General features: G+C 62.9%; 2 protein-coding genes across 4 annotated transcripts; one reads left to right on the forward strand and one right to left on the reverse strand.

Annotated features, from left to right (window-relative positions):
- The first annotated feature begins 543 nt into the window (after window positions 1-543).
- Window positions 544-5,515, forward strand: YARS1 (tyrosyl-tRNA synthetase 1). Its single transcript, XM_066335366.1, has 14 exons — window positions 544-645; window positions 741-805; window positions 1,241-1,387; window positions 1,477-1,652; window positions 1,802-1,931; window positions 2,196-2,276; window positions 2,562-2,654; window positions 2,849-2,984; window positions 3,145-3,230; window positions 3,599-3,734; window positions 4,038-4,132; window positions 4,236-4,429; window positions 4,542-4,683; window positions 4,837-5,515. Exons 1-14 carry the CDS (start codon window positions 630-632, stop codon window positions 4,945-4,947), a joined length of 1,608 nt encoding a protein of 535 aa, XP_066191463.1. The 5' UTR covers window positions 544-629; the 3' UTR covers window positions 4,948-5,515.
- Window positions 5,516-5,675: 160 nt separating this feature from the next.
- NHSL3 (NHS like 3) lies at window positions 5,676-27,803 on the reverse strand. 3 transcript variants are annotated; one of them, XM_066335363.1, is made up of 7 exons: window positions 27,590-27,803; window positions 11,578-11,733; window positions 11,319-11,374; window positions 10,100-10,217; window positions 9,618-9,734; window positions 6,675-9,530; window positions 5,676-6,506 (listed from the first exon to the last, which is right to left on the reverse strand). In XM_066335363.1, exons 1-7 carry the CDS (start codon window positions 27,786-27,788, stop codon window positions 6,484-6,486), a joined length of 3,525 nt encoding a protein of 1,174 aa, XP_066191460.1. In that variant the 5' UTR covers window positions 27,789-27,803; the 3' UTR covers window positions 5,676-6,483. The 3 variants fall into 3 exon arrangements, with proteins under 3 accessions (XP_066191460.1, XP_066191461.1, XP_066191462.1); XM_066335364.1 differs by lacking the exon at window positions 27,590-27,803 and adding an exon at window positions 20,665-20,842; XM_066335365.1 differs by lacking the exon at window positions 27,590-27,803 and adding an exon at window positions 13,208-13,736.

Genomic DNA, 27,803 nt, shown 5'->3' on the forward strand with positions numbered 1-27,803 from the left:
TGGGAAGCCATTCCCCCTTGTCCTGTCTCTCTTTGTCCCACGTCCCTTTCCAGCTCTCTCGGAGACACCAAAAACCTGCACTTGGGTCACCCTGGAGCCTTTCTCTCTCCAGATAAAAACCTCAGGAGGTGGTTAGACCCCGTTCTCCCCTCACCGAGGGCATCGAAGCCAACACCGACCCCGCCTCTCTCCGTCAGGGACCCGCCCGTCCCTCAGCGGGCACCGCCCAACCGGCGCCTCAACGGCACCGCCCCAAGGCGGGGCCAAACCCGCCCCGCCCCCGGCTCCGCCTCCTCGCCCACCCCAACACGGGGAGCTCCCCGAGCCCCAGGAAAAAAGGGATAAAACCCTTCAAAATAAAGGAGGAAAAATTAAGTTCCGCTGAGACAAAGCAGCGGCCGCGGCCCGGTTGGGCCTGGCGGGAAGGGCGCTCACCCGCCGCCATCTTAACGGCGCCAAGGCCACGCCCCCACGGGCGCGAGACGCCCTCTGATTGGCGAAGCGCTGGCCCCGCGCCGCGCGACGCGCTCTCTGATTGGAGGAGCGCGCCCCCGTCCCTCCCTCTCAGTGCATCGGCAGCTCGGCGTTCGGCAGGCCCAGGAGCGGCAGACGAGCGCCGAGCGGGGCTGATGCAACCCGGGGCAGGTCGGTGGGACCGGGCCGGGGAACCGGGGGGGTTTGGGGCTACCGGGGGGTCCCAGGGTCCCGAGCCTCCGGTAACGGCCTGTCCTGCCCTACAGTCGCCGCTATGGAGCCCGCGCCCGGCCCGCAGGAGAAGTATCAGCTCATCACGCGGAATCTGCAGGTACCGGGAAGGCGGATGGGGCCGCGGCGGCGGGGTCGCGGCTGGGCCCGCGGGGACGAGCGGGGGTATCTGGGCTGGATGTCAGGGATGAGCGGGGCTGGATCGGGCTCGGGCGGAAGAATTGGGGCTGGGCGGGTTGATTTGAGGTTGGATCGGGGCGGGGGCGATTGGGGCAGGATGGGGTGCGGGTACCGGGAGGATCGGGGCCGATCGAGGGGAATACGGCAGGATTGGGGTCCGAGAGGAGGCACGGGGCAGGATCAGGGCACGGGATGGAGGGATCTGAGCCAGAGCAAGCCCCGGGGATCAGCGCAGAGACACACCGTGTGTGAAAAACCTGTGTCCCCAGCGGGATTTATCCTGCCCAGCTCCTTGCCGGTGACTTCCCGGCGAGGCCCATTCCTGCCAGCTCTGTGTGTGTTCTGGCCCTGACAGGAGGTGCTGGGCGAGGACAAGCTCATGGCCATCCTGAAAGAACGAGAGCTGAAGATTTACTGGGGAACCGCCACCACGGGCAAGCCCCACGTGGCTTATTTCGTGCCCATGTCCAAGATCGCGGATTTCCTGAAGGCTGGCTGTGAGGTGAGGCATTGTCACCGTGCTGGGTGGCACCTGCAGTGAGCAGGGGCGCTTCCCTTCACCCAGGTGACACCGCCTGTCCCTTGTCCTAGGTGACAATCCTCTTTGCTGACCTCCACGCTTACCTGGACAACATGAAGGCTCCCTGGGAGCTGCTGGAGCTGCGCACCCGTTACTACGAGCACGTCATCAAAGCCATGCTGGAGAGCATCGGGGTGCCCCTGGAGAAGCTCAAATTCGTCCGGGGCACTGATTACCAGCTCAGCAAGTGAGTCCTGGCAGGGCTTCACCTTGAGCTCTGCTGATCCTGAGTCACTGCAGGAGGTGCCTGCAGGCTTTGTCCCCTCTCAGTGTGGCCAGGAGCAGCTGTCAGAGCTGTCCCCGTGGCCCGTGGTGACAGTGCTGTCCCTCCCACAGGGAGTACACGCTGGATGTGTACCGGCTCTCCTCCGTGGTGACACAGCACGACGCCAAGAAGGCAGGAGCAGAGGTGGTGAAGCAGGTGGAGCATCCCTTGCTGAGTGGTTTGCTCTACCCAGGCCTGCAGGTGAGGCAGGTGTGGTGTTCAGGGAGGTGCTGGCAGAGCCAGGGCCACCTTGGGGTGTTTGGGGCTGAGTGTCAAGGTCGTTGTTTTCCACCCCAATGTCACAGCTGGTGGTGGCACAAAACCTGGCCTGAGCACAGAGCTGCTGTTCCAGCAAACAGTCTGGAATGTTCCCGTCCTTCCCTGGCTGGGAGTGCCCCAGGAGAGGCTGAAGGACAGGCCAGGACTGTTCTGGGTCCAGCCTCGAGGCTCTGTGTCTCTCCACAGGCACTGGATGAGGAATATCTCAAGGTGGACGCTCAGTTTGGAGGGGTGGACCAGAGGAAGATCTTCACCTTTGCAGAGAAGGTCAGGAATGGGGGGGATTTCTGCCAGACTGGGGCCTGAGGGAGGGCTTGGCCACTCCCAAATCCACTGGGAGGAGTGTGTGGGATTTTAGTTGACATCACAGCTCTCTGTGCTGCTGCTGCTGTTGCTGTACTCTGTGCAGCCACACATCCCTAGCTGTGACTCTGCCCTTCCTGGGTGCTGTTATCCCAGATCCCAAAGTTACCTGGAGCCAGGAGCAAACACGGATTGCGAGTTGAAGCTAAATGAAGCCTGTCTCTGACTTGCCTCTTGGTGTTTTCCCAGTACCTCCCTTCCCTGGGCTATGCCAAGCGCGTCCATTTGATGAACCCGATGGTTCCTGGGCTGACAGGCAGCAAAATGAGCTCCTCAGAAGAGGTTGGTCCTGGATCTGGCTGTGCTCAGGGGCTCTGGGGGGGCAGGTGGGTGGCTGGGGGCTGAGAGGGAACCACCCCAGGGACGATGAGTTCTCCCTCCCCACTCACACGGGGTTCTAAGAAGATACAGCAACTCCAGTGTGAATTTTCTGGGCAAAAGCTTGGGTGAAGGGCTGAGGAAGTCTCTTGCTGCAGGACTCCAAGATAGATCTTCTGGACCGCAAGGAGGACGTGAAGAAGAAGCTGAAGAAGGCTTTCTGTGAGCCAGGGAATGTGGAGAACAACGGTGTCCTCTCCTTCATCAAGCACGTCCTCTTCCCCCTCAAGTCAGGTGAGGGGCTCACCACGCTTGGGTGTGGAGGAGGGGACAGGAGGAGTGTGTCCCCTGCCCCTGAGTGCCACCTGCCCAGCCCCTGCTCGTGGGCAAAGAGGGGTGGATGGTTTATCTGAGCCTGGAGTTAATCTGAGCTTTAAAACCTGTTTTGTCTCAGAGTTTGTGGTGCTGCGAGAGGAAAAATGGGGAGGAAACAAAACCTACACAGCCTATGAGACCTTGGAGAAGGACTTTGCTGAGCAGGTGAATGCTGGGAGGGGCTGAACCTTCTGCCTGTGGTTCCTGGGAGCACTGGGAGATGGAAATCTGCACTGGGAAGAGGTGTGGAGTGTGGCCAGGTAGTGTGGGATGCTCCCAGCCAGGAAAGCCCAGGGGAGAGAGGATGGGTGAAGGGTGTGAGGTCAGGACAGCACCACATTAGCCACATCTGGAGCACAACAGCAGTTTAACCCTTCCCAGCTGTTCCCAGCAGAGGCTGGAGGCGGAAGTGTCCAGAAACTTCTAATGTCCAAGGGGAATCAGGTCAACGGTTTGGGATTCATCTTCTCACCCTGTTTGGTCTCCAGTTCCCACCCGTGACCTCAGACAGGAATATCTTTGTCCTGACACAGGTTGTGCACCCTGGAGATCTGAAGAACTCTGTGGAAGTGGCCCTGAACAAACTGCTTGACCCCATCAGAGAGAAATTCAACTGCCCAGAGCTGAAGAAGCTGAGCAGCGCTGCGTATCCCACCCCATCCAAAGCCAGTAAGGAGGGGCTGGGGGCCTGGGGAGGTGGGGGTTTGGCAGCTCAGGGAAATGGGGCCCTGGCCGTGCAGGGCTGAGTGGGACAGAGTCCCTCCAGGAGCTGAGACCAGAAAAATTCTGAAGCTCCAGACTCAAAAACAGCTGCGGTGAACATTGGGAAAGGTGAGGAAAGCCAGCACAGGAGAGACTCTGCTCTGTGGTATGGAGTTCCATGAAGAGAATTCCCCCCAGGGGCCTGTATTTGGGGCTGACCACCTCCCTGGGTTTGTGCTGAGTGTTGTGACCACTCCATTCACCCTGCAGAGCCTGCAGAGAAGGGCACCAAGAACTCTGAGCCGGAGGATGTGATCCCATCCCGGCTGGACATCCGCGTAGGCAAAGTGATCAGCGTGGAAAAGGTATGGGGACAACCTTCCCACGTGGTGGTGACATTCGGGGTGTGCCTGGTGGCTCTGCCACCCTTCTGTGCCACCCCATTCTCATCCCTGCTCCCCCTGGCAGCACCCAGATGCCGACAGTCTGTATGTGGAGAAGATTGATGTGGGCGAGGCTGAGCCCCGCACCGTGGTCAGCGGCCTGGTGCAGTTTGTCCCCAAGGAGCAGCTGCAGGACAGGCTCGTGGTGCTGCTCTGCAACCTCAAACCCCAGAAGATGAGAGGGGTGGAGTCGCAGGGCATGGTGCTGTGTGCCTCCAGGTGAGGGACGAGAGGGGACAGCAGGGCTGGGCCACCCCTCCTGCCTCAGGGTGCTGAGGGGCAGCTGGGCAGCACTCTGGGGTGACTCTGGTGTCTCCACACCTCTCCTTAGTGTGGGGGAGCCCCGTCAAGTGGAGCCCCTGGACCCCCCAGCTGGGTGCTGCGCCGGGGAGCGTGTCTACGTGGAGGGCTACGAGGGTGGGGAGCCCGACGAGGAGCTCAAGCCCAAGAAAAAGGTCTTTGAGAAGCTGCAGGTGAGGACTGGGAACAGCTGGGAGTGGCTGGAGTTCCATCCAGCAGGGCCACACTTGTCCCCACCTCTGGGTGACCCCAAATGGGCTGTTTGCCCCCTCGGTGTGAGATGAACCTTCCCAGGGCTGACCCTGGTTCCCTGTTCTGCTCCCCAGGCCGATTTCCGTGTCTCTGAGGATTGTGTCGCACAGTGGAAGCAGAGAAACTTCCTCACCAAGCTGGGGACAATCTCCTGTAAAAGCCTGAAGGGTGGCAGCATCAGCTAACAAGTGCCAGGGCTGCTCTGGTGCCTCCTGCCTGACTCCTGCACCTCAGCCAGGCTCCTCCCAGTCATCTCCCCACCAGTGCCCCGGGTCGGGGGGCTCAGCCCTGGGGGCTCTGGGACTGAACTTGCAGCCTCTCACCCGAGGAGCTGCCTCCAGCATCCCCCTGGGCCTCGGCTGTGCCAGCGCTGGGGACTGGAGGTGCCACCACACCCAAGGGACCCGTGTGACTCATCCCCGTGGCCTTGGGGGCCACGCCTCGCTCTCAGCTGTGCCATGGACTGCACTCCCTGCCTGCTGGGGTGGCACATGTGGTGCTGTGCTGAGGGCAGAAGGGAGAAGCTGCTTCTCCAACCTTGTGTTGCTGCTACCAGAGCTGGGGACAGCCTGGCAGTCCCTGTCCCGTGCTCCACCTCCAGCCCACGTGGCCACTGGTGCTGCTTTTTGGCCAGGAGCCAGCCCAGGCAGCACCCGTGGGGCTGTCCTGAGCCCGTGGGGGGTGTGGGCCTTCAACACTGACTCGGGAACCATCTGTCTGTCATAAACCCAATAAAATGTCAAGCTGACTGCACGTGGCTGTGCCCATCTGTCCAGGAGAGCTGGCAGGCAGCCCTGCTCCAGAGTTTTACTGGGCAGTTGTGCTGGGAGCCAGCCCAAGGGTGTCCCTGGAGCTCAGCACCACCCAGAAGGGACCTGCAACCATAAACCAGGAAGAACAGGAGGCAGCAAGCTTCGGTCATTATTTTTACCAGCCAGGTACAGAGCTCTGAGCAGCTACTCGGCGGCAGAGGGTCAGTTGCTTTTGGTTCAGTTTGGTTTGGTTTGGTTTGGTTGGGTTTGTTGCTTCGTTTGGTTATCGTTCCGTTTTTTGTTTTGTTTTGTTTTTTTTACAATCAAAGAAATCAAAATGTGACCCGAGGTTACAGAAACAGAATCAAGGCTCTATCCCAGAGCCCAGGGCCAGCTCGAGGGACAGCCAGGCCCTTCTTCCTGCCGGGCAGTGGCGAGTGGCCGGGGCCAGTGCTGGCCACCAGCCCCTTACGTCTTTCCACGAAGAGCCAAAGCCCTGGTCCCTCCCAGCCAGCACCTCCATCCCCTCCTGTTCCTGTCTGCATCTCCCCAGGCGCTCTTGTGCCCAAAGCTTTCCCATTCCCTTGTCCAAAGTGCTTCCATTCCTTGCAGGAATTCTGTCCAGCAGCAGTGGCTCCAGCTCCGGTGTCTTCGGTCCCCAAACTCTTCTGGGTGTGGCTGCTCGGCTCCACACACCCAGACCAAGCATCAGCTTGGCAGGGAGGAGGTGCTGGCTCTGGGCATGGGCCTCGATTCCAGTTTAAAAAAAAAAAAGCAAAATAAAGCTGTAGTACTTAGGAAAGTGAAACCAACACCATTTTTGCATAAATATCAAGGCCGTGGAGGCTAAGGCTGTTTGCTTCCTGTATTAAGTTAGTTGCCAGTTCCACACTCGTCCGTTGACCTGCCCAGGTCCCTGAGAGATTTGGATTCCTGTCCTTGGGGGCTCCAGTCCTGCAGCGTCGTCCTTCAGGCCGTCTCTCCCCGTCCATCTGCAAGGGAGAAAGGGAAGAGCCCATCAGCCACCCTGAATCCCAGCTTCCCACAGCCGGGTGGCTAACTTTAGGAATTTATGACTTGGCAATGTACAGCTCAGGATCCTGAGCAGCGAGGCCGAACCTCCAGCAGCATCATCACCCCGTGGCTCCCAGCCCACGTACCTTGTGCAGGGAGGCTCTGAGCCGGCGGCTCCGCGGCGTTCCTGCCCTCCGTCCCCGCCAGCTCGCTCTTAGTCCTGCTCTCCTCCACCTTGGCATCCCCGTCGGGCACTGGGGAGCCCAACGCCTCTGCTCCCGGTGCCTTCGGGGCAGGAGCCGGCCCCGAGCCAAGCGAAGGCTTCTTGGCCACCGGAGGAGGGATCTTGCCTGGTTTCCGCTGGGTTTGTGCCTTCCCGGGGCCCGGCGGGGCGGCAGCAGCCGGGGCTGTCGAGCGCTGCCCCGAGAAATTCATCAGCTCGGCCACCAAGTTCCTCTTCAGGTCGGCCTGTGCCTCGGGAGACGAGGCCGTCTCGATCACCAGCTTCCTGGAGCTCTTGGCGAAGATGAAGCTGGCGGTGGAGGCCGGCGATTTGTTCCTGGGGGACAGCTGCCCATCGCCGGGCGGCCCCTCGGGGCCGGGCTGGACCGCTCGGCCGCTCGCCGGCTTCTCGGCCTCTGCGGAGGCCAAGGCGGCGGCCTTGAGGTGCACGGCGTGGTGGAGCTGGTTGGAAGGCACCGTGTCTTGGGCAGGAGGAGGAGGAGGCTGCCGTGTGGACAGCGAGCGGCGGACGGGCTTCTGCGGGACCGGCCGCTCCTCGGCCCCGGCTCCGGCCCCGGCTCCGGCCGCGGGCTCCACGCTGACGGAGCGCAGCCTCACCATCTGCAGCAGCGACGGGGTGACGATGGGCAGGCTGGCGTCCTCCTTGGCCGCCGGGCCGCTCTTGCTCCGCGACACCGGCTCCTTCTTGGCGGCCTCTGCCCGTGGGCCGTTGGCCGCCTTCTTAAGGCTGATTTGGGGCGGCAGGGCCGGAGCCGAGGGCGGCGGCAGAGGCGGCGGTGGCGGGGGCACGGCGGCCGTGGGAAGGGGCTCGGCAGGAGGCTCTGGAGCTCCGCTGGGTGGGTTTTGCTGCTGAGATGATGAAGACGCGGCTCCCGGGCTCGCTGTGGCCGTCTGCCCGTCCAAAGGCGCCGAGGTGGCATCGGGCAGGCTGCAGAGATAGGATTCATCCGGAGGAGGGAAGTCTGCCATGGAGAGGTCGTGCTCCTCGGCGGTGGGCGGCGGCGGCGGGGGCCAGGCGGGGTCGGTGAGGGGCTCGCTGCTGCTCTGCGGGCTCCCTTCCACCTTCTTGGCCGGCGGGGGAGGCGGCTGGTAGGCAGGCGGCGGGGATGGAGGTGGGGACTTGCCGCTGGGCTTGGCCGAGGGCTCCTGGCCGGCAGTGCTGGGCGCTGGAGGGGTTTGTGAGGGCTGCAGGGAGCTGGTGGAAGGCGGCGGCTGCTGGGGCTTGGTGGGCGGCGGGGAGAAGGGAGCGGGAACCTTGGGGTGCGGCGGGATGATGAAGCGGTCTGAGCGACCGCTCAGCGCCTCGGGAGGGGTCGGGTCCGAGGCCGAGGAGGAGATGGAGGTGAGGGAGGAGGACACGGAGAGCGCAGGCGACTGCAGGGAGCAGACCCGCTCCGGCTTCTGGGGCTGAGACTTGCCCGGGGACACAGCTGGAGGTCCCAACCCCTTGGTGGGCAGTGTGGGTGTCCCGCTCTGGCTGGAGTAGCCGCTGGAAGGGGACATGGTGCGGTCAGAGCCGTCGGGGCAGCTCCACTTGGCCTGAGCTTGGGGCTCCCTCAGCACCACCGTCACCCCGGGGCGGCCCCGCGAGGCCTCGGGGGAGCCGGCGCCGACCAGGCTCTCCGAGCGGAGGCTGCTGGTCTCGCTCAGCGACGGGGAGAACACCTCATCCTCGCCCGTGGGGCTGAAGGGCACGGGGTGCGGGGACCAGGGCCCGCTGCTCTCCCGCTGGGGCCGCCGGTCGGGCCTGGGGGGCAACCCCAGCACCTTGGGCTCGCCGTCAGCCTTCTGGTGCAGCGAGTAGGTCCTGCGGGGAGGGGCCGGGGGCTTCTTCATCTTCCTGAGGGAGACGCTGCGGGTGGAGGAGCGCTCGCTGGCCAGGCTGGCCGTGTCCGAGCCGTCCGCCTGGCTGCTGGTGCTGTAGGCGGGGGACGTGCGGCCGCTGCCCACAGCCAGGAGCCCGGTGGCCGCAGGAGCGAGGCCGGCAGCGGGTTTGGAGCAGGAGCTGGCGTAGCTGGTGGAGCTGTAGATGCTGATTTGGTCAGTGTCGGAGCGAGCTGCCACATCTGCCTCTCCGTGCGGCCCCACCTCGGGCTGCCGGTGGTCGCAGCCGCCCTGGGAGGAGATGGTGGAGCTGTTGGACACGATGGTCTCCGTGGACTGCGAGTGGCTCCAGTTGTCGCTGGAGGAGGAGGGCTCGCGGCTGCGGGCGCTGCGCTCCGAGAAGCGGGACAGGGAGCGCACCGAGGCCGGGCTGGACGACACCAGGCTGCAGCGGCTCAGCGTCCGCACGCTGCTGCTCGTCAGGGCCACCACGTCCACCATGGGTGGCAGGATGGCGTTGGGGATGATCTTGGACATGTAGGTGCCCTGGGGCGAGATGGACATGACTGGACCCACCAGCATCTCCGGGGGGTTGGCATAGGTGGTCATGCCCGGCACAGCCAGTGACTTCGGCCTCATCATGGGTGACAGCTTGGCCGCTGTCTTCCTCCCCAGCAAGCTGTCGTCGTAGTAAACCTTGTTGATGTGCTTCTGCAGGGCTGCATCTGCCTCCTCCAGCACTCCCAGGCAGACGCGGGCGCCGCCGGCCACGGGCAGAGGCTGCAGCTTCCCGTCGATGGTGGGGATGCGGACGGCATCCCCGGACACCTGCCCCCCATTCAGCAGGGGCTGCACTGCCTGGCCATCCCCCCGGCCCGCTGGCCCTCGCCCATCTGCTTCAGGATGTCCCTTGGCTCCATGGCTGTTCCTGAGACCTGGGAGCAGGGAGAGGTGACCTCAGCGTGATCCCAAAGCAAGGCAAACAGAAATCCTAAAAATCCCCCCTTGCCCCCAAAGCTTACCCAGCTCCTTATGGACATGCTGGGGGATGCCCAGCACTGTTGTCCTCCTGTCCTTCCTCTTCTTGCCAGCCCTCTCTGAGGATTTGGAAAAGGAGTCGTGTGGTCGGAAGGTGGAACCTGCAAGAGGTGTGAGAGGGTCCAGCCGGTGTGAGGGGGGCCCTGGTCAGGGTGTCCCCAGTGTCCCCAGTATCCCAGCACTTCCCACTGCCAGAAATGCTCTGGGGCAAGCCAGGCTCAGGCACTGGAACAGCCCAGAGAGGCACCAACCGAACAGTCTGAGCAGGGAGGAGACGGTGTCTGTCTGTCCGTCCATCCCCCTCGCCCAGCCCCAACGCTCTGACTCAGCCAGAGCTGCTCTCATCTCTCCCAAGGGCCCCCAAACCCCTGCCCTGGCTCGTGGCCACACCAAGGCAGAGCCCAGCTCCGTACCACACTCCCCAAAGCCCCTCTCGAGCCCCATCCCGCAGCCCCCAGCCGGGTACCTTTGCGCTGGATCATCTCGGAGCGGATGGACAGGGCATCCTCAGAGGTGCTGTCCGTGGCACAGGAGGTTGCCCGGCTCCGGAAGGACAGGCTGTCATCCTCCGAGGATGCACAGGACTGTGGAGACACAGTGGGCTCAGCAGACCCCGGGCTGAGGGGACAGAGCTGCCCCAGCCCCGGCCAGGCCCCTTCCCTGCCGCGAACTGACTCTGCAGCCGAGACAAAAGCTTTTCCGAGGGCCAAAGGCTGAGTCAGCCACGCCGGCATCCAGAGTCCTCCCACCAGGAGCAGGGCTGGGAGCAGCCCCTGGGACCCTGCACGGCTCTGCAGCCCCCCAGAGAGCAGGAGAAACGGGCTCTGCTGCATGCAGGGAGCACCTGAAGGAAGTGCCAGGCTCGTCCCTATGCCAAGCCCAGAACGAGTCCATGGGTGTTCCCAGCCCTGCTGGGAGCCCAGGGCTGGAGGGCTGCCACGGCTGGGACAGGGGTGTGGGACAGGGACAGGCAGGATCCCCAGCACTCCCTGGACACAGCCCCATGCTGGAAACACCTTCCAGCGTCCCCATCCCTCCAAACCATCCCTGGCACGGGTAGAGGTTGGGGATGAGAAAATTCAGAGTTAACCTGACCCCTCCACCTCACTTCCCCCTTGGCTCTGCCCATCCTGGGGTTTCCAGTCCCCCACTTCCAAGGGGTTAAAGGGGCTGGGAGCCAACAGAGGCAACAGCTTGAGCAAACACATGTGGGTGAGGCACTGGCAGCGGGGTCAGGGATTGCCAAAGCTCAGCTTGGCCAAAAGAGGAGGAGTTTCTCCTCGTCAGCAGCCAGGGAGGGGCACAGGCACCGGGGCTGGATATGGCAAACAGTCCCCATCATTCCACCACGTCACCCCTCCTCGGTCAGGGCTCCCAGGGGACACCAGTGGGGGTGGGACAGAGGGACAGAGGGATGCAGGCACAGGGGGGACCTCGGCAGAGCCCCACAGGGCAGAGCAGGACCTGCCAAAGCTGAGGGTGGGGAGAACGGCTTGTCATGGGGCAAAGGGGACAACACCAAGGGACACACAGCCAATTCCAGCCCCAAAACCCCCCTGGACATGGTCCTGCCACCTCAGTGGGTTGCTTGTCTGTCCCCAAACACCACCCAGGCAGGACAGAAGAGCCACCCTGTGTCTCGTCACCCCCAGGGCAACCCAAGAGCACCTCTTGGCAGGGCTCACCTGGAGGCTGCTGGTGTCCCCGTGGTCCCAGGCACTTTTGGTCTGTTTCTGCTTCTCTGTGGAGGGAAGACAGAAGGTCAACCCCTCCAGGGGAGCTGGGGGAAGCAGCTGAGAGCTGGCAGTGGCCCCTGCACAGCCCAGCCACCAGCACTGGACTCCGGTCAGCCCCGTGCGCCGCCCACACTGCCCAGCCAGCCAGGAGCTGGGGACAGCCCTTCTGCCATGTCCCCAAGGCCACCCTGGGGCTGGGGACACCTACCCTGGTGCTGCAGGGACTTGAGGCCCTGCTGGGCCTGGTTGTGCAGCTCCTCCAGGTGCGGGGGCCGTGTGCTGGGGAAGAAGACGTTGTCGGGACATTCCTCACCCGCAGTGTACTGCACGCTCAGCCGCTTCTCACCCTCGCCCTTGGCAGCGCCTGCGGGGGACAGCGGGGTCAGCTGGGCTGGGGGGACACGGCCACGCTGCCAGCAGTGTGTCCCAACCCACACTGTCACCCGGGTGGTGACAGCCACCGCCGTGATGACATTATCGCGCTCAGCTCCAAACCAGGCGCTGGAAACACCCGGAGAAATCCCATCCCTGCCGGTCGATATTCCGGAGTCAGGATGTCTCCGCTGGTTTTCTGCCCACCACCAGAGCGGTGCTGGGGTGTGGGATGACTCCTTCCCCAGCGCCTTCGTTAGGAGCTAACGAGGCAGGGAATTGTGTGGGGCTCGGGGCGGCTGAGCAGGGAATGGGCAGCACAGCAAGGGATTAAATGTGGATGGAACAAACATGACTTTCCCTTCGGAGCATTGCGTCATTCCCAGGCCTTGCTCATCACCCCGACAGCAGGGGCTCCCCCCATGCCCAGGCAGGCTGGGAACTGCACAGAAGAGGGAAACTGAGGCACATCCAGCAGCAGAGATCCCAAAGGACCCAAATCCTTGCTTTAAACCCCATCGGATGCTGAACACTCCATCTGCCACGCCTGGGGCAGCACGGAGCCTTCACTCTCTGCCTTGCAGTCCCCTTCCTCACAGCCACCACCAGCAGCACCCTGGGATGCCCAAAGCCAGGGGTTACCCTGGCATCACCCAGCCCTGGCATCACCCAGCCCTGGCATCACCCAGCCCGGGCATCACTGCAGCACAGTGCCACAGCCCTGCCCGCTCCTGCCCACAAGCCTGAGCAAAGCCTCAAACTCTTCCTGCCCAGAAAAACAACAAAAAAAAAGACAATTTTGAGGAAGGGAAGGGCGAGTGCAGGAAACCGTCGCGGCTGGCGGTGGCACCCCGGGGCACCTGCTGCTCAGCATGGCCAGCAGCACACAGCACCCCTTGTCCCCCTTGTCCCCCTTGTCCCCCGGTCGTCTCAGGGCCAGCCCAGCCAGGCAGCGAGGCAGCCGAGCTCCAGCACACAAAGGAGAAGGATGGAACAATGGAGCCTCCCGCCCTGCCGCCATGCCGGCCTCTGCCTCCGCCAGCACCCGCGGTGTGAGCGGGCACCGGGGCACGGCCAGCCCGGCACGGCGGGTGCCGCCACACGGGTCCCCTTCTCCTGGTGGAAAATCCCTGCGGGGCACACAAGACACCCACAGCATCCCTGAGCATCACGTTCCTAATCCTCTTTTCTCCCCCGCTTTCGGCAGCCCCTCGTCTGACGCCCCCCAAACACGCTCGGAGCTGCCTTTGCGGGGAGAGGAGCGCAGTGATTTATTCCGGGAACTCCGCGGCGGGAGAGGCCAAGGCTGGGGTGACCTTCCCTGCCCTCCCCCGGGGATGGCAGCCCCCTGCCCTCCGCGGGTGGGCGAACACCCCGGGCCAGCTCGGGGGGGGTCCCGGCGGGCAGGGGTTGTGTAAGGACAAGGCTCTGCTCCCTGCCTCCCTCCCCGCCCGCTGCTCACTCACCCTTCTTCTTGAAGAAAGCCAGAAGCGAGGAGAGGTTCCTACCCATGAAAACCACCATGGTGGCCGGGGAGAGGGTCTGGTCCCCAGCGAATGTGGGGGGCTCCGCAGCCCCCCGAAGAAGCTCAGCCTATTGTGCCGAGGCTGCTCTCACCCGGCGTGTGCCGGCGGGGCGGATGCCGGCGGCCCCCAGCTCCCTCCTCCCGTCCTCATCCGCACGGGCGGGAGGATGCTCGGCCAGGCGAAGACGCTCCGGCGCAGCTGTTTGCGAGCAGGGATGAGCCCGAGCCGGGGACGGCTGCGCGGTGGCAGGAGGGGACAGTCCCAGCTGCGCCCACCGCGCTCCTCGGCCGCGGCAGAAGGGAAGAGGGGAGCCCCTCCTCTGGCCTCCGGCTCGCTGCCCCCGGCCCTCCCGCCTCCTCCCACGCACGGCACACACCACAGGGATCTGTTCTTCCAGGCTCAGGGCCAGCATTTCCCCTGCTCCTCCCTCTCGGACCCCTGAGACCCCCCTCCCCAGGACCCTGCTGGGCACAGCAGCGCTGCAAACCAGTTGCTTGTTTCCACGATAGGGTGGCCAAACTGGGAGGAACTGGGAGGCTTTTCCACCTTGGGCTATGACACAGCACAGGCAGCAGTGTCACGGTCCCCACCCCGGCCTGTTCCCAGTGACCCCCCCAGGACCATGCCCCATTCCTGGCAGGAAACACACAGGGCAAAGGGTGTTTGTCCTTAGGGACGAGGCCACGTCACGGTCACAAGGGCTGGCAGCACTGGGGTAAACCAGGTCCGGGACCAGTCTAACCAGTAGCTCCAGCTGCTGCTGCGGAGGCAGGTGAAAGCAGGGGCAGAAACGCCAGGCGGTCACACAGTGGCACTGCCCTGGCACTGTCCCCACCATGGAGATGCTCCCAGGGTAGTGGGTGCCCGGCACCTCTGGGAGCTCCATCCCCCCTATTTCCAGGTGTTTTACCCCAAAAGGTGAGCAGCACCCGGGTTTTGCCCAGCAGGCAGCCCTGTCCTTGTGCCAACCCCTCTGTCCCCTGCCCTGCGGCTCCCCACGGGCTGTGCCCAGGGTTTATTCAGGCATGACACAGTGTGGGCTGCAGACAGAGCACAGTCACCCAACACAGGGTCCCAGCAGGCCCCAGGCAGTGACTGAGCAGCCCAAGGGACACTTTGACCTTGTGAAGGGCATCTCTGTGTCTCCAGCCAGGCAGCTCTGGCCTCAGCCAGGATTTCTTCTCTGGAATTCTGATATGGCCATGGCCCCAAACACCAGCAGCTCCCTGGCTGTGCCTGACCCAGCAGCTGCTCCAGCTGTGCCCTGCAGCTGGGCCCTGCTGCCCACAAGCTGCCCCAGAAGGTGTCGGTGGCCGTGGGTAGATATTCCCCAGCTCTTTCCACAACACAAGTGGGAAAAGGACATAATGAAAGGGCTGAGGATGCACAAAGCAGGCAGCCACGTGCTGCGCTGAGCACTGCCCTCTGCTCTGTCATGAGCCCAGAAAGGACCACGGGTGGTGGCAGCAGAGAGGGACACTGCTCCTGGCTCCACAGGGAAGGGTCCAGCTTCACAGTGATGGAACTGCAACAGGCTCTCCCTGCATGGCACCAGGAGCTCCCCCAGCAAAGGGAGACAGCCCCTCCTGTGCTGCTGGTGCAGGGCCCAGGCGCGGCAGGGCTTTGGGCCCGCAGGTCTGCTGATGGCAGTGCACGTGGAAGCTGCTTCCAGCGCTGTGAGGACATTCCCAGGGGCTGGCAGAGAGCCTGGCCCTGCTCCACCTCCCTGCCTGTGGCCCACTGCCCACACTGAGGAGCTGGAGAACATCCCTCACCGAGGGAGACGTGTCCCTCTGCCCAGTGTGACACCGCTGAGGAGGAGCTCAGCACGGGTGGCTGCAAAGTGCCAAAGGATAACTCGGGACTGAGCCGGGGCAGGCCACAAAGAGCAGCCTCCCCTTCTCCCACTCCCTGTGACCTTCGCTACCTCATCATCCTCACCCAGCCCGCCTCACCCCGGCTCTGTCAACACGCAGAGAAACCTGCTGGGAACAGGAGGGGGAATCCAGGAGGGAGAGAGCCCCGATCCTGCAGGTCCCGGTGGGCTGGGGAAGGCGCTGCAGCTGCAGCCTCTGCTGGTAGCAACACGCCCGGTTGGAGCCGGTGTCCCGGGCCCTGCGCATTCCTTGCGGTGCATCCTGGATCACCCCGTGCCCTCCGGGCTCAGCTGACACACGTGCCTCGGCCACACGTGGCCAGGGATTCTCCCAGATAAGGAACCGGAGGGTTCTCAGCGATGGCATCTCACCCTCTCGGGGATGGGCTCGGAGCTGGTACCTGCTGCTGCCAGGGCCAGGGGTGGTCTGGAGGGAGCAGAGCATCCCTGGAGCAAGACAGGAAGGGCAGGGAAAGCCCAGGCTTTCAGCTCTGCCTGAGACAGGTACCAGAGTGAGAATGGGAATCGCTGCACTAGAGCTGAGACCCCACAGGAACACGGCCAGGGCCCCCCAGCCCGATGCTGCGGACAGAACTCGCACAGAATCACAGGATTTCTTGTTGGAAGAGACCTTCAAGATCACCGAGTCCAACTCCTCCCCTAACACCTCCACCAGATCACGGCACCGAGTGCCACATCCAGTCTTTCTTTAAACAGCTCTCACGCTGCTGCTCTTCACCTGGAGAGAGCCAGGGGAGAAAATCCCAGCTCCTGTCCCCCTCCTCGCCAGGCCTGTGCCTCCTGCGAGCAGGTTTGGCCGTGCTCGGCGGCGAACATCCATCTCTGCCTGCTCGGCACTGCCCCGACTTGCCTGCGCCCCGCACGGCGCGGGTCCTGCGGCGGCAGCGGCTCCCTGCCCGCGCCTCCACCGCCACTGACTCACCGCCCAAAAATGGGGAGGAGGGGGGCGGGAAGGGGCTGCGAGGTCCCCAGGAGAAGCCGGCTGTGTCCTGCTGCTCAGCGGGATGGAGCCTTTGCCTCCCTTCTGCCGGCAGCGAGGAGCCCCCCTGCCCCACGGGTTGGTGCTCTCCAGCCACTCTGGGGGTCCCTCCCAGCACCTGGGGACTGCTCTCTCTTTCCCTGCTGCCTGCAGAAGTCACAGGAGTGGATAACACCGGTGGGGTGCACCGTGAACCCCATTCCTGAGAGCTGCACGGAGGTGTCAGGACATGGATGGAGCCTGGCAGAGCTGTGCTCCAGTATCACGGAATATTCTCATTTGGAAGGGACCCTATCCAGCCCCTCTGCTCCAGCATCCTGTCCCTCTGCTCCCTTTGCAACCTGCAGCTCTTCAGGGTGTCCGGGAGCCCCTAAAGACAACCAACCCGTTCCCTAAATCCTTGTCTCAGCACAGGATCCACACCCTGGGACACACCGCGGGGCCCTGAGCACTCCAGGCAGGGCAGGAACACAATAATATTTACGGTGGCGCTGGTCACACAGCCCCTGCCGCCAGCGTGCCCCGGGCCACACCTGGGGGGCTGCTCCAGCCACGAAAACATCTCCACCGAGCAAATAAACACCACCCGATCCACGCTGCTGGCTCGGCTCTCAAACACGATCCCACGCAGAGGCTGAACTAAAATTAATCTCAACTGGGAAAACAAACTTGGATAGGGTTGTTTTTTGGGTTTTTTTTTTTTCCTTCCTCTAAATCACAGCGGGGAAAGCTGTCTGGTATCACCTCGGTGAGCCACAGGGTCTGGCCAGGGAGCTGGTGCAGGGAGAAATGCTGCTTGGAGCAGAGCCGTGGCTCCAGTCGCCTGCAGCCACGGCTGCTGTCATGACAGGAGCACACGGGGTTGTGCAAGGGGCCCTGACCTCGCTGCTGTCCCACACTGGCCCCACAGCCAGCCCTGAGGTGACACAGAGTGTCTCCTGCTCCCTGAGTTATCCCGCATCCAGCTGGCAGCACACCTGAGAGGTCCCGGGGCAGGACCACCCCAATGCTCGGCTGTGCCTCCCTCCCGGCCCCTCCAACAGCCCAGAGAGCCTCCAGCCCACCACGTCCCCACCCTGAGCTCGTCCCCTCCCCGGGAGAAGCCACCAAACAGGTTTGAAGGTAAATAACAGCCTTCTCCAGCCAGGAGCCGGATCCGGGCGGCAACATCCCAGATGGGGAGCGCGGGGAGGGGAGAGAGCCGCGGGCAGAGCCTGGGAAGACACAGAGGGTGACACCCACGTGTGACCAGGAGTGGGCCACCAACATCTCCTTTCACTTTTCAGAGTTTTTGTCACTCCCGGTGCCCTATCTGGGTGTCCTCCAGCTCTCGGGGCGCTCGGGGCTGGCTGTCCCCGGGCCGTGCCGTCATGCCCGGCGTTGTTTGCAGGGCACCAGGCGCTCCTGCCTCGGCAGAGGCGTTTGCCTGTCACAGCAGGCACCTGGCTCCACGCAGGAGCAAACCCAGCAGAGACGGATTAAGGACAAGACGTTGCAGGTTTTTTCCCGTGCACGGATCCCCCGTCCTCGCAAGCGGCGCCCAAACCCTCGGGGCTTTTCCAAGGAAAACTCTGCGGAGGTGCCGATCCTCCCTCTGACACGGACACGGCCGTGTGGGAGCAGGGAGAGGAGCTGCCACCGAGATGGGGTGGGGGACAACCAGAGAGCCACAGGGCGGTCCCATCCCTGCCTGTCGGTGACGGGAGCGTGCCAAGCCGGCACGGCACGGCACGGCACGGCACGGCACGGCATGGCACAGCCCAGAGCCGTGACAGCTGCCTGCCGGGGACACCCGCGGATCTCCTCTGCTCCGGGAGCAGGAGGGACACCGGCAAGGGCTCGGATGTCCCGGCCACAGCGGGATGTTGGCCGGTGCCTGGAGAAAGCGCCTGTGTAAATCTCAGCGTGTCCCCCGCTGGGAGCGGCCCCTGCCCTCCTCCTCCTCCTCCTCCTCCTCCTCCTCCTCCTCCTCCTCCCCGGCTGTTTGCGGAGCCGGCCCAGCGTGGGTCTGGCACGGGGAGAGGCTGCGAAGGAGCACAGAGCTGCTCAGCCCACACCGGAGCTGCCCCGCAGGAGCTGCCGAGAGGCTGCTGCTGCTGCTGCCGGGGCCGCTCACAGCAGCACACAGCTCACCCCTGGATAACCCATCCCTGGAAGTGGTTAGGATCCAGCCTGGAGCAGCCTGGGAGAGTGGAAGGTGTCCCCTGCTCACGGTGGGGAGTGGAACGCCATGAGCGCTTCAAGATCCCTTCCAAATCAAACCATTCCATGATTATTTTTATTTTTATCCCCCCATCGGCCACCGAGGGTGACCCCGCACCCAGAGCTCGGCGGCGGCCGCGGCCGCATCCCCGCTGCCTGCGCGGGGCACAGCCTGGCCAGCGGCCACGTTCCTGCGCCCTGACTCAGCAGGGCCCGGCGGGGAGTCCCGATAAGGAGGCGATAAGAGGCTTCGGTTCTCCCTGAGCCTCAAGGACCTTCCCTGGCGTGGAGGAGCCCAGGGACGAGAGGCTGGGGATGCCCCCGGATGGAGGCAGGCTCTGCCAGGGGTGCGTGGGTTTGGCGCTGGTGGGGCAGAACGGGTGGGCTCGGGCAGGGGACAGCGGCAGAGCCACCCCGGAGCCCTCAGCTGTGCCCACCCTGTCCTTGGGGACCCCTGCTCTGTCCCCTCAGCACCCAAAGGTGCTGCACACACGGCACAGACACAAAACCATCTGCCAGCGCCCTGATGCACCAACCACCGCAGCACCAAATTAAACTTCCAGTCACCAGAGAGACAGGAACTGGGGACACTGGTCCAGCCGCCTGCCACATGCAATTCTTCTCCAGCCCCACACGCAGAGGCGGCCGGGGTCTGTCAGGGGGAGACAGGAGCGCCCCGAGGGTGCCGGCACACCCTGCCCCCAGCCGGTGATCCCGGCTGCACCCTCCGAAATGCTGAAGCGACACAATGCAAATTCTTTGGCTTTGTGGCCGCCGCGCCGTTGCCATGGAGCCGTGGCAGAGAACAAACACAACTCGCCCCATGTTTTCTCAGCACCTTCCACCCCACGGCCTTCGGCCCCAACGCCGGAGCTCACCTCCCAGGATGAGCCCCGGCTGGACCAGTCCCGCATCCCGCCCATTCCAGGGAATCCCACATGGAGCAGCGCTTGTCCCAGGCGGCCCTGGCTCAGGGCATTGAGAAGGGACACCCAAGGCTGGCAGGAGATGGAGGTGTGGGCAGGAATGTCACATGGAAAGGGTGAGGATGTGCCCGGGGATTGCAGCGCCAGCCCAGCCTGGCCAATGGCACCTTCCTGCGTGGAGACCACAAGAGGACAAGTGCAGCAGAGAGGAGCCTGCAGCCAGCCGGGGAGGAGAGGTGGATGGTGGAGGGGCTGCAGTGAAGGAGACGCTGTCCCTGCACGGCCACGGGCGGTGTGTGAGCCTCCTGCCTCAGTTTCCCCGGGCACTGAGCGGATGTTCTCAGCCAGGACGTTCTGGAACTCTCTCCCTGTGCACCTGCGGGGTCTCCCCATCCCAGGCCCCACCTTTGGGATGGTTTTGCTCGGAGTGGTGTCCCCGAACCTGGGCAGAGTTGACTCCAGACCGTGTTCACCCTGAGGACAGCCGGGCTCACACACCTGGGAGCTGCTGCCTGTGAGCACTGAGGGAAAAGGGCAGGAGGGACAGGAGGATCCCACGGGGCTGGTGTGGGAAAACCTCCCGGTTACCACCCCTCGGTCCTGCTAACCCTGTTCCTGTGATCCTGCCCACGCTCCTGCCAGGTCTCCTCCTTGGCTCAGGCTGGGCTGGGGACACAGGGACAGTCTAATGACACCGGTGGGGGAGTCCCCACCGGGATGGGGACATTGGCACTGCGAGAGACCTCCTCTGCTGGCATCACCCTGCTCTGATGGAGGAGCCACGGAGGGAGCTCACGGCACCCCACGGGGTTCATTGTTCCGCGGGTGGGTCCGGCCTGCCGTGGGACCTTCTCCCTGCAGGAAAAATCTCGGTCCCTGCTTCCTCCTGGGCTATCCAGTGGCATCCACGGAGATGGAGCATAAAGCAGCGAAGCAATCGGTGTGCGGACAGACAGACAGACAGCGAGGGGACGGCGGCGGGGAGAGAGGAGGGAACAACCCCTGCGAACCCTCCCAGATCCCCGCGGCACAGCGAGAGAAACCGAGGCACGACATGGCAACAGGGGATCGGGAAAGCGACGCTGGCAGCGCTGGGATCCCACTCGGAAAACAAATCAGTAACTAATTCAGCTGATCCCGTCCTGATAGCGCGGCGAGCTGCTCCCCGGCACAGCCCTGCCCGCAGCCAGGGGGGCTCCCCCAGCTCCCACCCTGCGCTCGGGGGGCTCCTCCTGCCCCCCCGGCACCGGCAGCACCCAGAACCAAGCCTCCCCTTCACTCCCCTCTCCTTCCCAACCCCGCAGAACACAAGCAGCCAACTTTCCCTTCCAACTCCCCCTAAAGGGAGACCACCCTCCGTTCTCCATCCCGGAGCCATCCTCACGGTTCCTACCTGCCCTGGGTTTGCCGGCCCGGCCGAAGGGCCAGGAGGAGCCGGGTTTGGTGGCCGCCGGGCTCCTCTTGCGGTGCGCGTTGCCCATGAGGCCGCCGCCGCCTCCACCGCGGCCGGGTGGAGGGCACCGCGGTGCTACATGGCCGAACCGAGCGGGCTCCGGCGTGACCCGGGAGGCCCCGGTACAACGGAGGACGGCGGCGGTTCGTTCTCAGCCGCCGGTTGCCATCCCTCCGGATCCCGGCGGAGCTGAGAGCTCGCCAAAGCGGCAGCGCCGGAGCCAATGGTACGGGCAGAGAGAGGAGGGGCGGGATCACCCGGCGCATCCCACAGCACCCTCCCAGCCCCATCCCTCCGCCGGGGATGGTTGGGTGACACACAGAGGCTGAGCGGGCTCAAGGGAGACGCCCCGGTGGCCCAACAAACATCCCCGAGCAGGGATTTCCACCCCGCGCCTCCCGGGAGTTTGCCATCACTTCTGGCTGTCCCCAGCTCCAACCACCGCGGCTCCAAGCATCCCCTCTTGGTGGCTTTTGGGGAGGGGGGACACCTCACCCAGCTCGGCAAAAGGTTAGGACAGGATTACCAAGGCTGGAGCAAAGCGCCCGAGGGCACGGGCTGGGTCGGGCCGCTGCCCAAAATCAGGGCGAGCAGCCACACGCCAGCCCCGGGTGGGTGGGAACCCCTCGGCCGCTCTCCTGGTTCTGGGGAGAGTCACGAGCATCTCGCTCACACCGCCGGCACCTTCCCGTGCCCTCCCCGGCTGCACCTCGGCCTCTCCCCGCCTCCAATCCCCGCTCCACCGGCAGCGATTGTGCTCCAAAAAAGCTGCCCACACCTCCCGGACAAGCCCCTCCACGGCCCCTTCCCGAAGGCCACTTTTCCCCTGCTGGTTTTTAATTAGAACATTAAATGCTGCGAGGGCAGGGAGGGGTCAGCCAGGCAGGCAGCGGTGGGCAATTCCTGCTGGCAGTGTTTGTGTTCCTTAGGTGATTCATCAAAGGCTGGGATAAATAGGAAGGAGGGTTTTGTGGGAAAGGCATAAAACCGGGGAGGTGGTGCAAGAAAGAAAGGAAAAAAAAAAATTAAAAAAATTAAAGATCAACCAGCAGCTTTGTCCTGACGTCCCAAGGTGATCGGCACCGAATTAATCTTTGGACTTCAGTCTTCTCCTCGGCGGTGGAAATATTGATGGTTCAGCTGCTCACCAGCTTGGTTGGGTGCCCAGGGCACGCTCAGCTGGGCAGGGACTGTCCCCGTGGGTTTGCTGCCCCGTCTGCTGTGGGAGCTCTTAGGGAGATGAGGGGCTCCGATGGGAAAATATTCCCTGTTTTCCATTACTGGCTGTGCCCCGTTCACAGGACAGCCCCTCCACCTTGGGGATGAGACAAGGTCACGGCCACAAGAGCAGCAGATCACAGCTCTCTCAGTGACTGTGGGACATGATTTCTCCTCTGCTTAGCCAGGAGCATCTCCAGGCTGGGACGAGGCTTCCTCCCGCTGCCCAGCAGCTTCCAGGATCCCTGGGATATCCATCCCAAACCATGGAACCCCTCCCGCAGTGCCCCAGGGAGCTCCTCTGCAGCCACACAGGACAAACCTCGAGCTGCAGCTCTTGTGTTTCTCTCCCTGGGAGGAACAGAGAGGCTGGAGCCTGCCCCAGATCCAGGGACGACACTTCCCCCCTCCACTCCCAAAACAGATGCCCTCCGTGCCAGCACTTGCTCAGGGAACGCGGCCACCGTCACCGCCCCCAGGCAGCGCCGGGGATGTGCCGGCAGAGCTGCGGGAAGGAGCCGAGCCCCGGGCACCCCGCGGGGCCCACGGCTGCCAAAAATACCCAGCGTGGCTCCTCTGTGATGGGGTAACTCGCAGCCACGCCGAGCCAAGCTCCAGCTCCTCGTTGGGCTGAATTTTCGGGGCTGAGAGCAGCCCCATAGCTGGGGAGGCTCCAGCAGCCCCATAGACCCCACTGAGCTGCCCCACTGCTGTTTGAGGGCACAAACCCCGCTCAAATGTGTGGGCAGCCTGCTCTATCCTGCATCCCAGACGTGGGTTTTGTCGCTGTGAGCAGAAATCCGGCTCTGGGGGCCTGGGGAGAGCTGAGCCCCAAATTCTTTGCCCTGTGCTAGAACCTCAGTGCAGCCCAAAGGAGAAGGGAAGAGAAGCACTTGAAGCCTCCCCAGCACACGAGGGATGTGTGAGAATAGGGAGCTGAGGCCCAGAGATGCTGATTTCCAGGCGGAATCTCTTCTCCAGGCCAGAAATCCCTGGTTTTGCTCACTGAGAGAACTCCTGATAAGAGCTTGGAGCAGCAGAGAAGCAGTTTGTGAGATACAGATCTGGTCAGCACAGCGTGACCTGCCCCAAGCACATCTGATCTGCCCAAAGTCACACATTCCCTTGGTCACAGCGGCCATGGGGACCCCTCTGTGCAGTCACAGGGGACACATCTGTCCCTCCTGGTGCTCCCCATCCATCCCCCCTGGTGTTTCACCTTCTGGAGTTTTCTAAACCCAGGACCACCTCCGAGCAAACACAGAGCAGGAGCTGAGCTGCCTGAAGGAGAAAGGAATTCAGCCCTTGTTCCCTTCACGGGGAAGTAAAGCTCAGCGAGGCAAAGGTAACACAAAAACCCCACTTGAGATCCCCAATCATTAACAGAAATACATAACCAGGAGGGTTTCAGATGATTTCCTGCTCCAGCTGGAGTCCAGGCCGGCTCTGCTGATGACAGGTCCGGCTCCAGCCCACAGAGGTGGAGGGAGCTCAGCTCCCTGCTCAGGGTGAGGTGGGTTTTATCCCAGCACAGCAGCCCAAGGCTCCTGCTCCTGCTTGGCAGGGAAATGGTTTTTCACTTCATCCTTGCCCAGCTCTTCACCTTGCAGCGGGTTGTGTTCCCATCGCCGCCGGAGTCAGAGTCAATGATGATATTGTCTTATGAAATCAGACCTCCCTTCCAGGGGGAAACATGACCCCGCTGAAATCCTTTTATCGGCTCTTATGGAACGTTATTCTCAGGAGTCATTCTCCCGCTTGTCTCCAGGTGGAATAGCTGTGGTTGCAGACACACCTCTCTTTGTTCGCCGGTGCCAGGCCAGGCCAGCCAGGGGATTCCTGCTGCTCACATTTGCTGAAGTGTCACTCTCTGCCTCTGGCAGATTAACAAACTCATTCCCACACACACACACACACACAGAGGAACAATCCCCGTGCCTCTCCCCTCTCCTTTGAGCTCAGAAGCTCAAGGCTAAACTCAAGCCTTGTGTTTACACCAAACCGTGCACGGCAGCAGAGGATGGAGGAAATAATTGTCCGGGGAGATTCCACAGCTCAGCCCCACATTTCCTTGAGGGCTCACGTGCACCCCACGGCATCGAGTGTCACCAGCGCCGAATCACAGAGTTTTTGAGGTTGGAAAAACCCTCCAAGATCATCAAGATCAATCTGTGATCAAACCCCACCTTGTCAACCAGCCCAGAGCACTGAGTGCCACGTCCAGTTGTTTCTTGAACACCTCCCAGTGCTTAAAAACCTTTTCCATGGAGGAGCTGAGCACGATCCCCACCACAGCCCAGCCCCTCTGCCCTCTGCTCACCCTGCACATGGCAAATCCCCAGCCCCAACAAGCACTTGCTGCTGTTACAAAGCAGCTGTGAGCATTGAAAGCTTTATTTTTAACATCACTATCCCTCTGCCCCAGTCAGGAAATCACTGCTGCCGGACTAAGCTGGCATCAAAAACGAAAATTAAAAAAAAAAAAAAAAAAAAAGCCAATCCTAATTTAATATTTCTGGAACATCGATTCCTTTACTTCATCAAGGAATTAAGAAGAGCGTTGCGAAAGCCGGATAAAGCAGCGGCCAAAAAAACCGGACTAAAACCACTGGATCCCAGCACCAGCTCATCCTTCATCCCAGAGCTGTGTTTATTTACATCTCTGCACCCAAAAATCCAGCCCAGGCAGCGGGAATGGTGGGGCACCTCCAAATCCTCTGGGTCTGACCCTTGGCACAGCCCCGGCTGCTCTCCCCGCCTCAGCTCCGACCCCGGGGCTTAATCACTCCTCTGCCTCCAAAGGTTCTTGTGGAAATAACCAGGCTTGGACCGGCGAGGAGCTGGGATACCACCTGCAGCCAGCAGGGCCCATCCATCCAAACAGGGCCGAGCATCCCGAGGATGCAATTCCAGCCGGGATCAGCCATTCCCCGCTGCTCCCAGAGCTGTCCCCTGGAGAGGTGGCTGCTGCTGGCCCAGCAGTGGGATTCCAGAGCCTTTCCTCTCCACGGCTCAGCTGTTTGGGCAGCCAGAGACGGGCTGGCTGATGGCCGGACCCACGGGATTGATCCAAAGTGGAAATGCTCTCATCCTCCCGCTGCCGTGATTTCAGTGCTGAGCAATGCCGACCTCACCGGCACCCACAGCTCAGCAACGAGCCCTGATCCACGTGCCCTGTGCTGAATTCCCTCTCTCCCATCCCTGGGAGCCATCCTACTCCCCCTCCCCATCACCAGGATGGTCTGAACACACCCTGTTCCCAAATCCGTGACCAAATCCACCTGCGGGAAGGGAGAAGGTGACGGGGAATTGCGGGGCCTGAGCTAAAATCCCTCACACAGGGAAAGCTGAGAGCACTCCGAGCCTGCTGCAGCTCTCCCCCTCCCACAGCTCCCAGCTGATGGTTGGAAAAATTCCCAGCTGGTCCTGCTGCACGAAGGCTCGTGATGTCGCTGCCTCCGGGCAGGTCAGAGCCGCGTGTGGCACAGCCGGAAAACCCCCGGAAAACCCCCGGGGCTGACGCTCCTTCCCTTCCCACAGCTCAGCCCAGGGTCTTGAGGCATCCTGATCCTCCTCCTCCAGGGCAACTTTATCCCCCATCCCACAGGGATGGATAGGGGTAAGCCCGAGGATGCAGCGGAGCCGGAGGCGCTGGAGCAGGGAGGGGCTCCTGACGTGTTCTCCCTGCTGGAATTGCACGGGGAGGGTGATTCAGTCATGCAGGCAAGCTGCAACCACTGCACAGCTGTGCTGCTTCTCCTGGTGCACCAGTGGAGAGGCCAGGGAATTCGGGGCAGCTTTCATCCCATGGGATGGCAGAGGGGAAGAGTCCCCAGGGTTGGGGCACTGAATGGCCTCTCCATCACCAGAACGGGCTGTGGGCACTCAGGACAGCTGTCCTGGACACATCTGATGGGACAGCAGGGTGACAGTGCAGTGACAGAGCCCTGGCTGGCACAGAGAGCAGCCAGGAGGTCCCCAAGCTGTGACCCTGACAGGCCGTGACTTGGCATTTTGAGGATTAGCTGGTGAACGGTACAACTTCAGGGAAAGGAAAAAAAAAAAAAAAAGGAAAAAAAAAAGGCTGGCAGAGCTGCTGGGGGCGTTTCTGCCGTGGAGAGGAACATCACATGCTCCAGCACATCTCGTTTTTTCTGCTCAGGTTTCAGTGCTGGGCTGTGGCAGCGGCGTCCACACACGGAGGGCCGGGAAGGAGCCACCAGCAGCATCCCATGGATCAGCCCAGCAGGGAGCTCAGCTCTTCCCAAGCCTCTTTTCCCTTTCCTGTCCTATCACAGATCCCTGTGTGCTTCTCCATGCAGCAAACGTGCCTGTATCTGGTTTGGACGCCTGGAAATTCACTCCCTGGAGCAAACTGAGGGAGAAAGTCCCAGCTGACAGAATCCTGCTGCACTTGGGTGCCACAGAAGAGGCCTCTCCCTTGGCAAAAGAGCCAAAACATCCCTGCCAGAGGTGCCTGCAGGGCGGGCAGGGGTGTGACACAGACAGTGTCCCCGACAGCGTGGGGTGGGAGAGGTTTTGGGGTGATCCCTGCCTTGTTGGGACATCAACTCCTGCCAAAAAAACCGCTGAGGAGAGGAGCGTGACCAGACAAGCCGGCAGCCACGGCTCTGCCAAAGCTGCCTGAGCCTGTGGATCCCCAAAACACGGCTCCAGGATGGTGAAGAGAGGGCACCCCGAGCCCTGCAGGGCTGTCCTGGTGGCAGGGACGTGACGGGGCGCGGGAGGCAGCACCCACAACGGGCCAGGGTGAGGGCCATATCTGGCACAGGAAGGGCCACACCTGGAGCACGCAAACACCCAGCCCAGGAGGAGGAGGAGGAGGAGGAGGAGGAGGAGGAGGAGGAGGAGGAGGAGGAGGAGGAGGTGGCAGCGGCTGGCACCCCTCCAGATTTCCCTCAGCCCCAGTGACCTTCTGACTCAGCGCAGGGAGAACCTACCCAGTGAAGCAGCACCAGCCCTCGGGGCCGGGGCGAGATTGTGCCGGGGACTGCCGGATCCATCCTGCTGCCACCATGGCCACCATGGCCACTGCCACCACGGCTGTCACCTCCCTCCCCCCCTGCAGCCACCCCTGCTGCCACCACGGCCAGTAACTCCACCCCACCTGGCCACCACCATGACCAGCACCTCTGAGTCCCCTTTTTAGCCACGTCCGTGGCCACCATCACCTCAGCCATCATGGTGACCCCCCTTTGGTCACCTCCAGGGTCAGCGCCCTGACCCACTTTGGCTTCCACTGTAACACCTCCACGGCCACCACCTTGACCTCTCCTTCACCACCTCCTTGGCCACTGCTGCGACTCCTCCTTGGCCACTGCCACAACCCCTCAGCCACCACCCTGAGCCCTCCACGGCCACCAGCCTTGTCCCTCCTTGGCCACCACCGCTGTGAACACCACCCCGACACCTCCCTGCCCATCCCACAGCCGCCACTCCACGCTTGGCCATCACTCCAACGCCACCGTGGCCACCACCGTGACCCCACCGTGGCCACCACCGTGACCCCTCCTCAGCCACCACCACCACGACACCTCCCTGAAATCTCCTCGCTCACCTCCACCGCTGCCACCACCGTGACCCCTCCTGAAGTGCCACCGTGGCCACCTCCCCTCCCGCTCCTCACCTGCTCCCTCCGTCCCTCCCGAGCTGTTGCCGTCCTTGGGCCGTCTCCGCCGATCTCGGAACCAGCTGAAAGCCCGGCGCAGCGAGTTCTTTCGGGCCTTCTTCTTCTTGGGGGGAGCCCCGGTAAGCCCCGCCGAGCCTCCGCCGCCCGGCTCCGGGTCCCGTTGTCCGGCCGCCGCAGGTGCAGCCCCGGCGGACATGGCCGCGGCGGGCAG

This window comes from Sylvia atricapilla, chromosome 24 (assembly GCF_009819655.1).
Source record: "Sylvia atricapilla isolate bSylAtr1 chromosome 24, bSylAtr1.pri, whole genome shotgun sequence".
Classification (NCBI taxonomy): Eukaryota; Metazoa; Chordata; class Aves; order Passeriformes; family Sylviidae; genus Sylvia; species Sylvia atricapilla.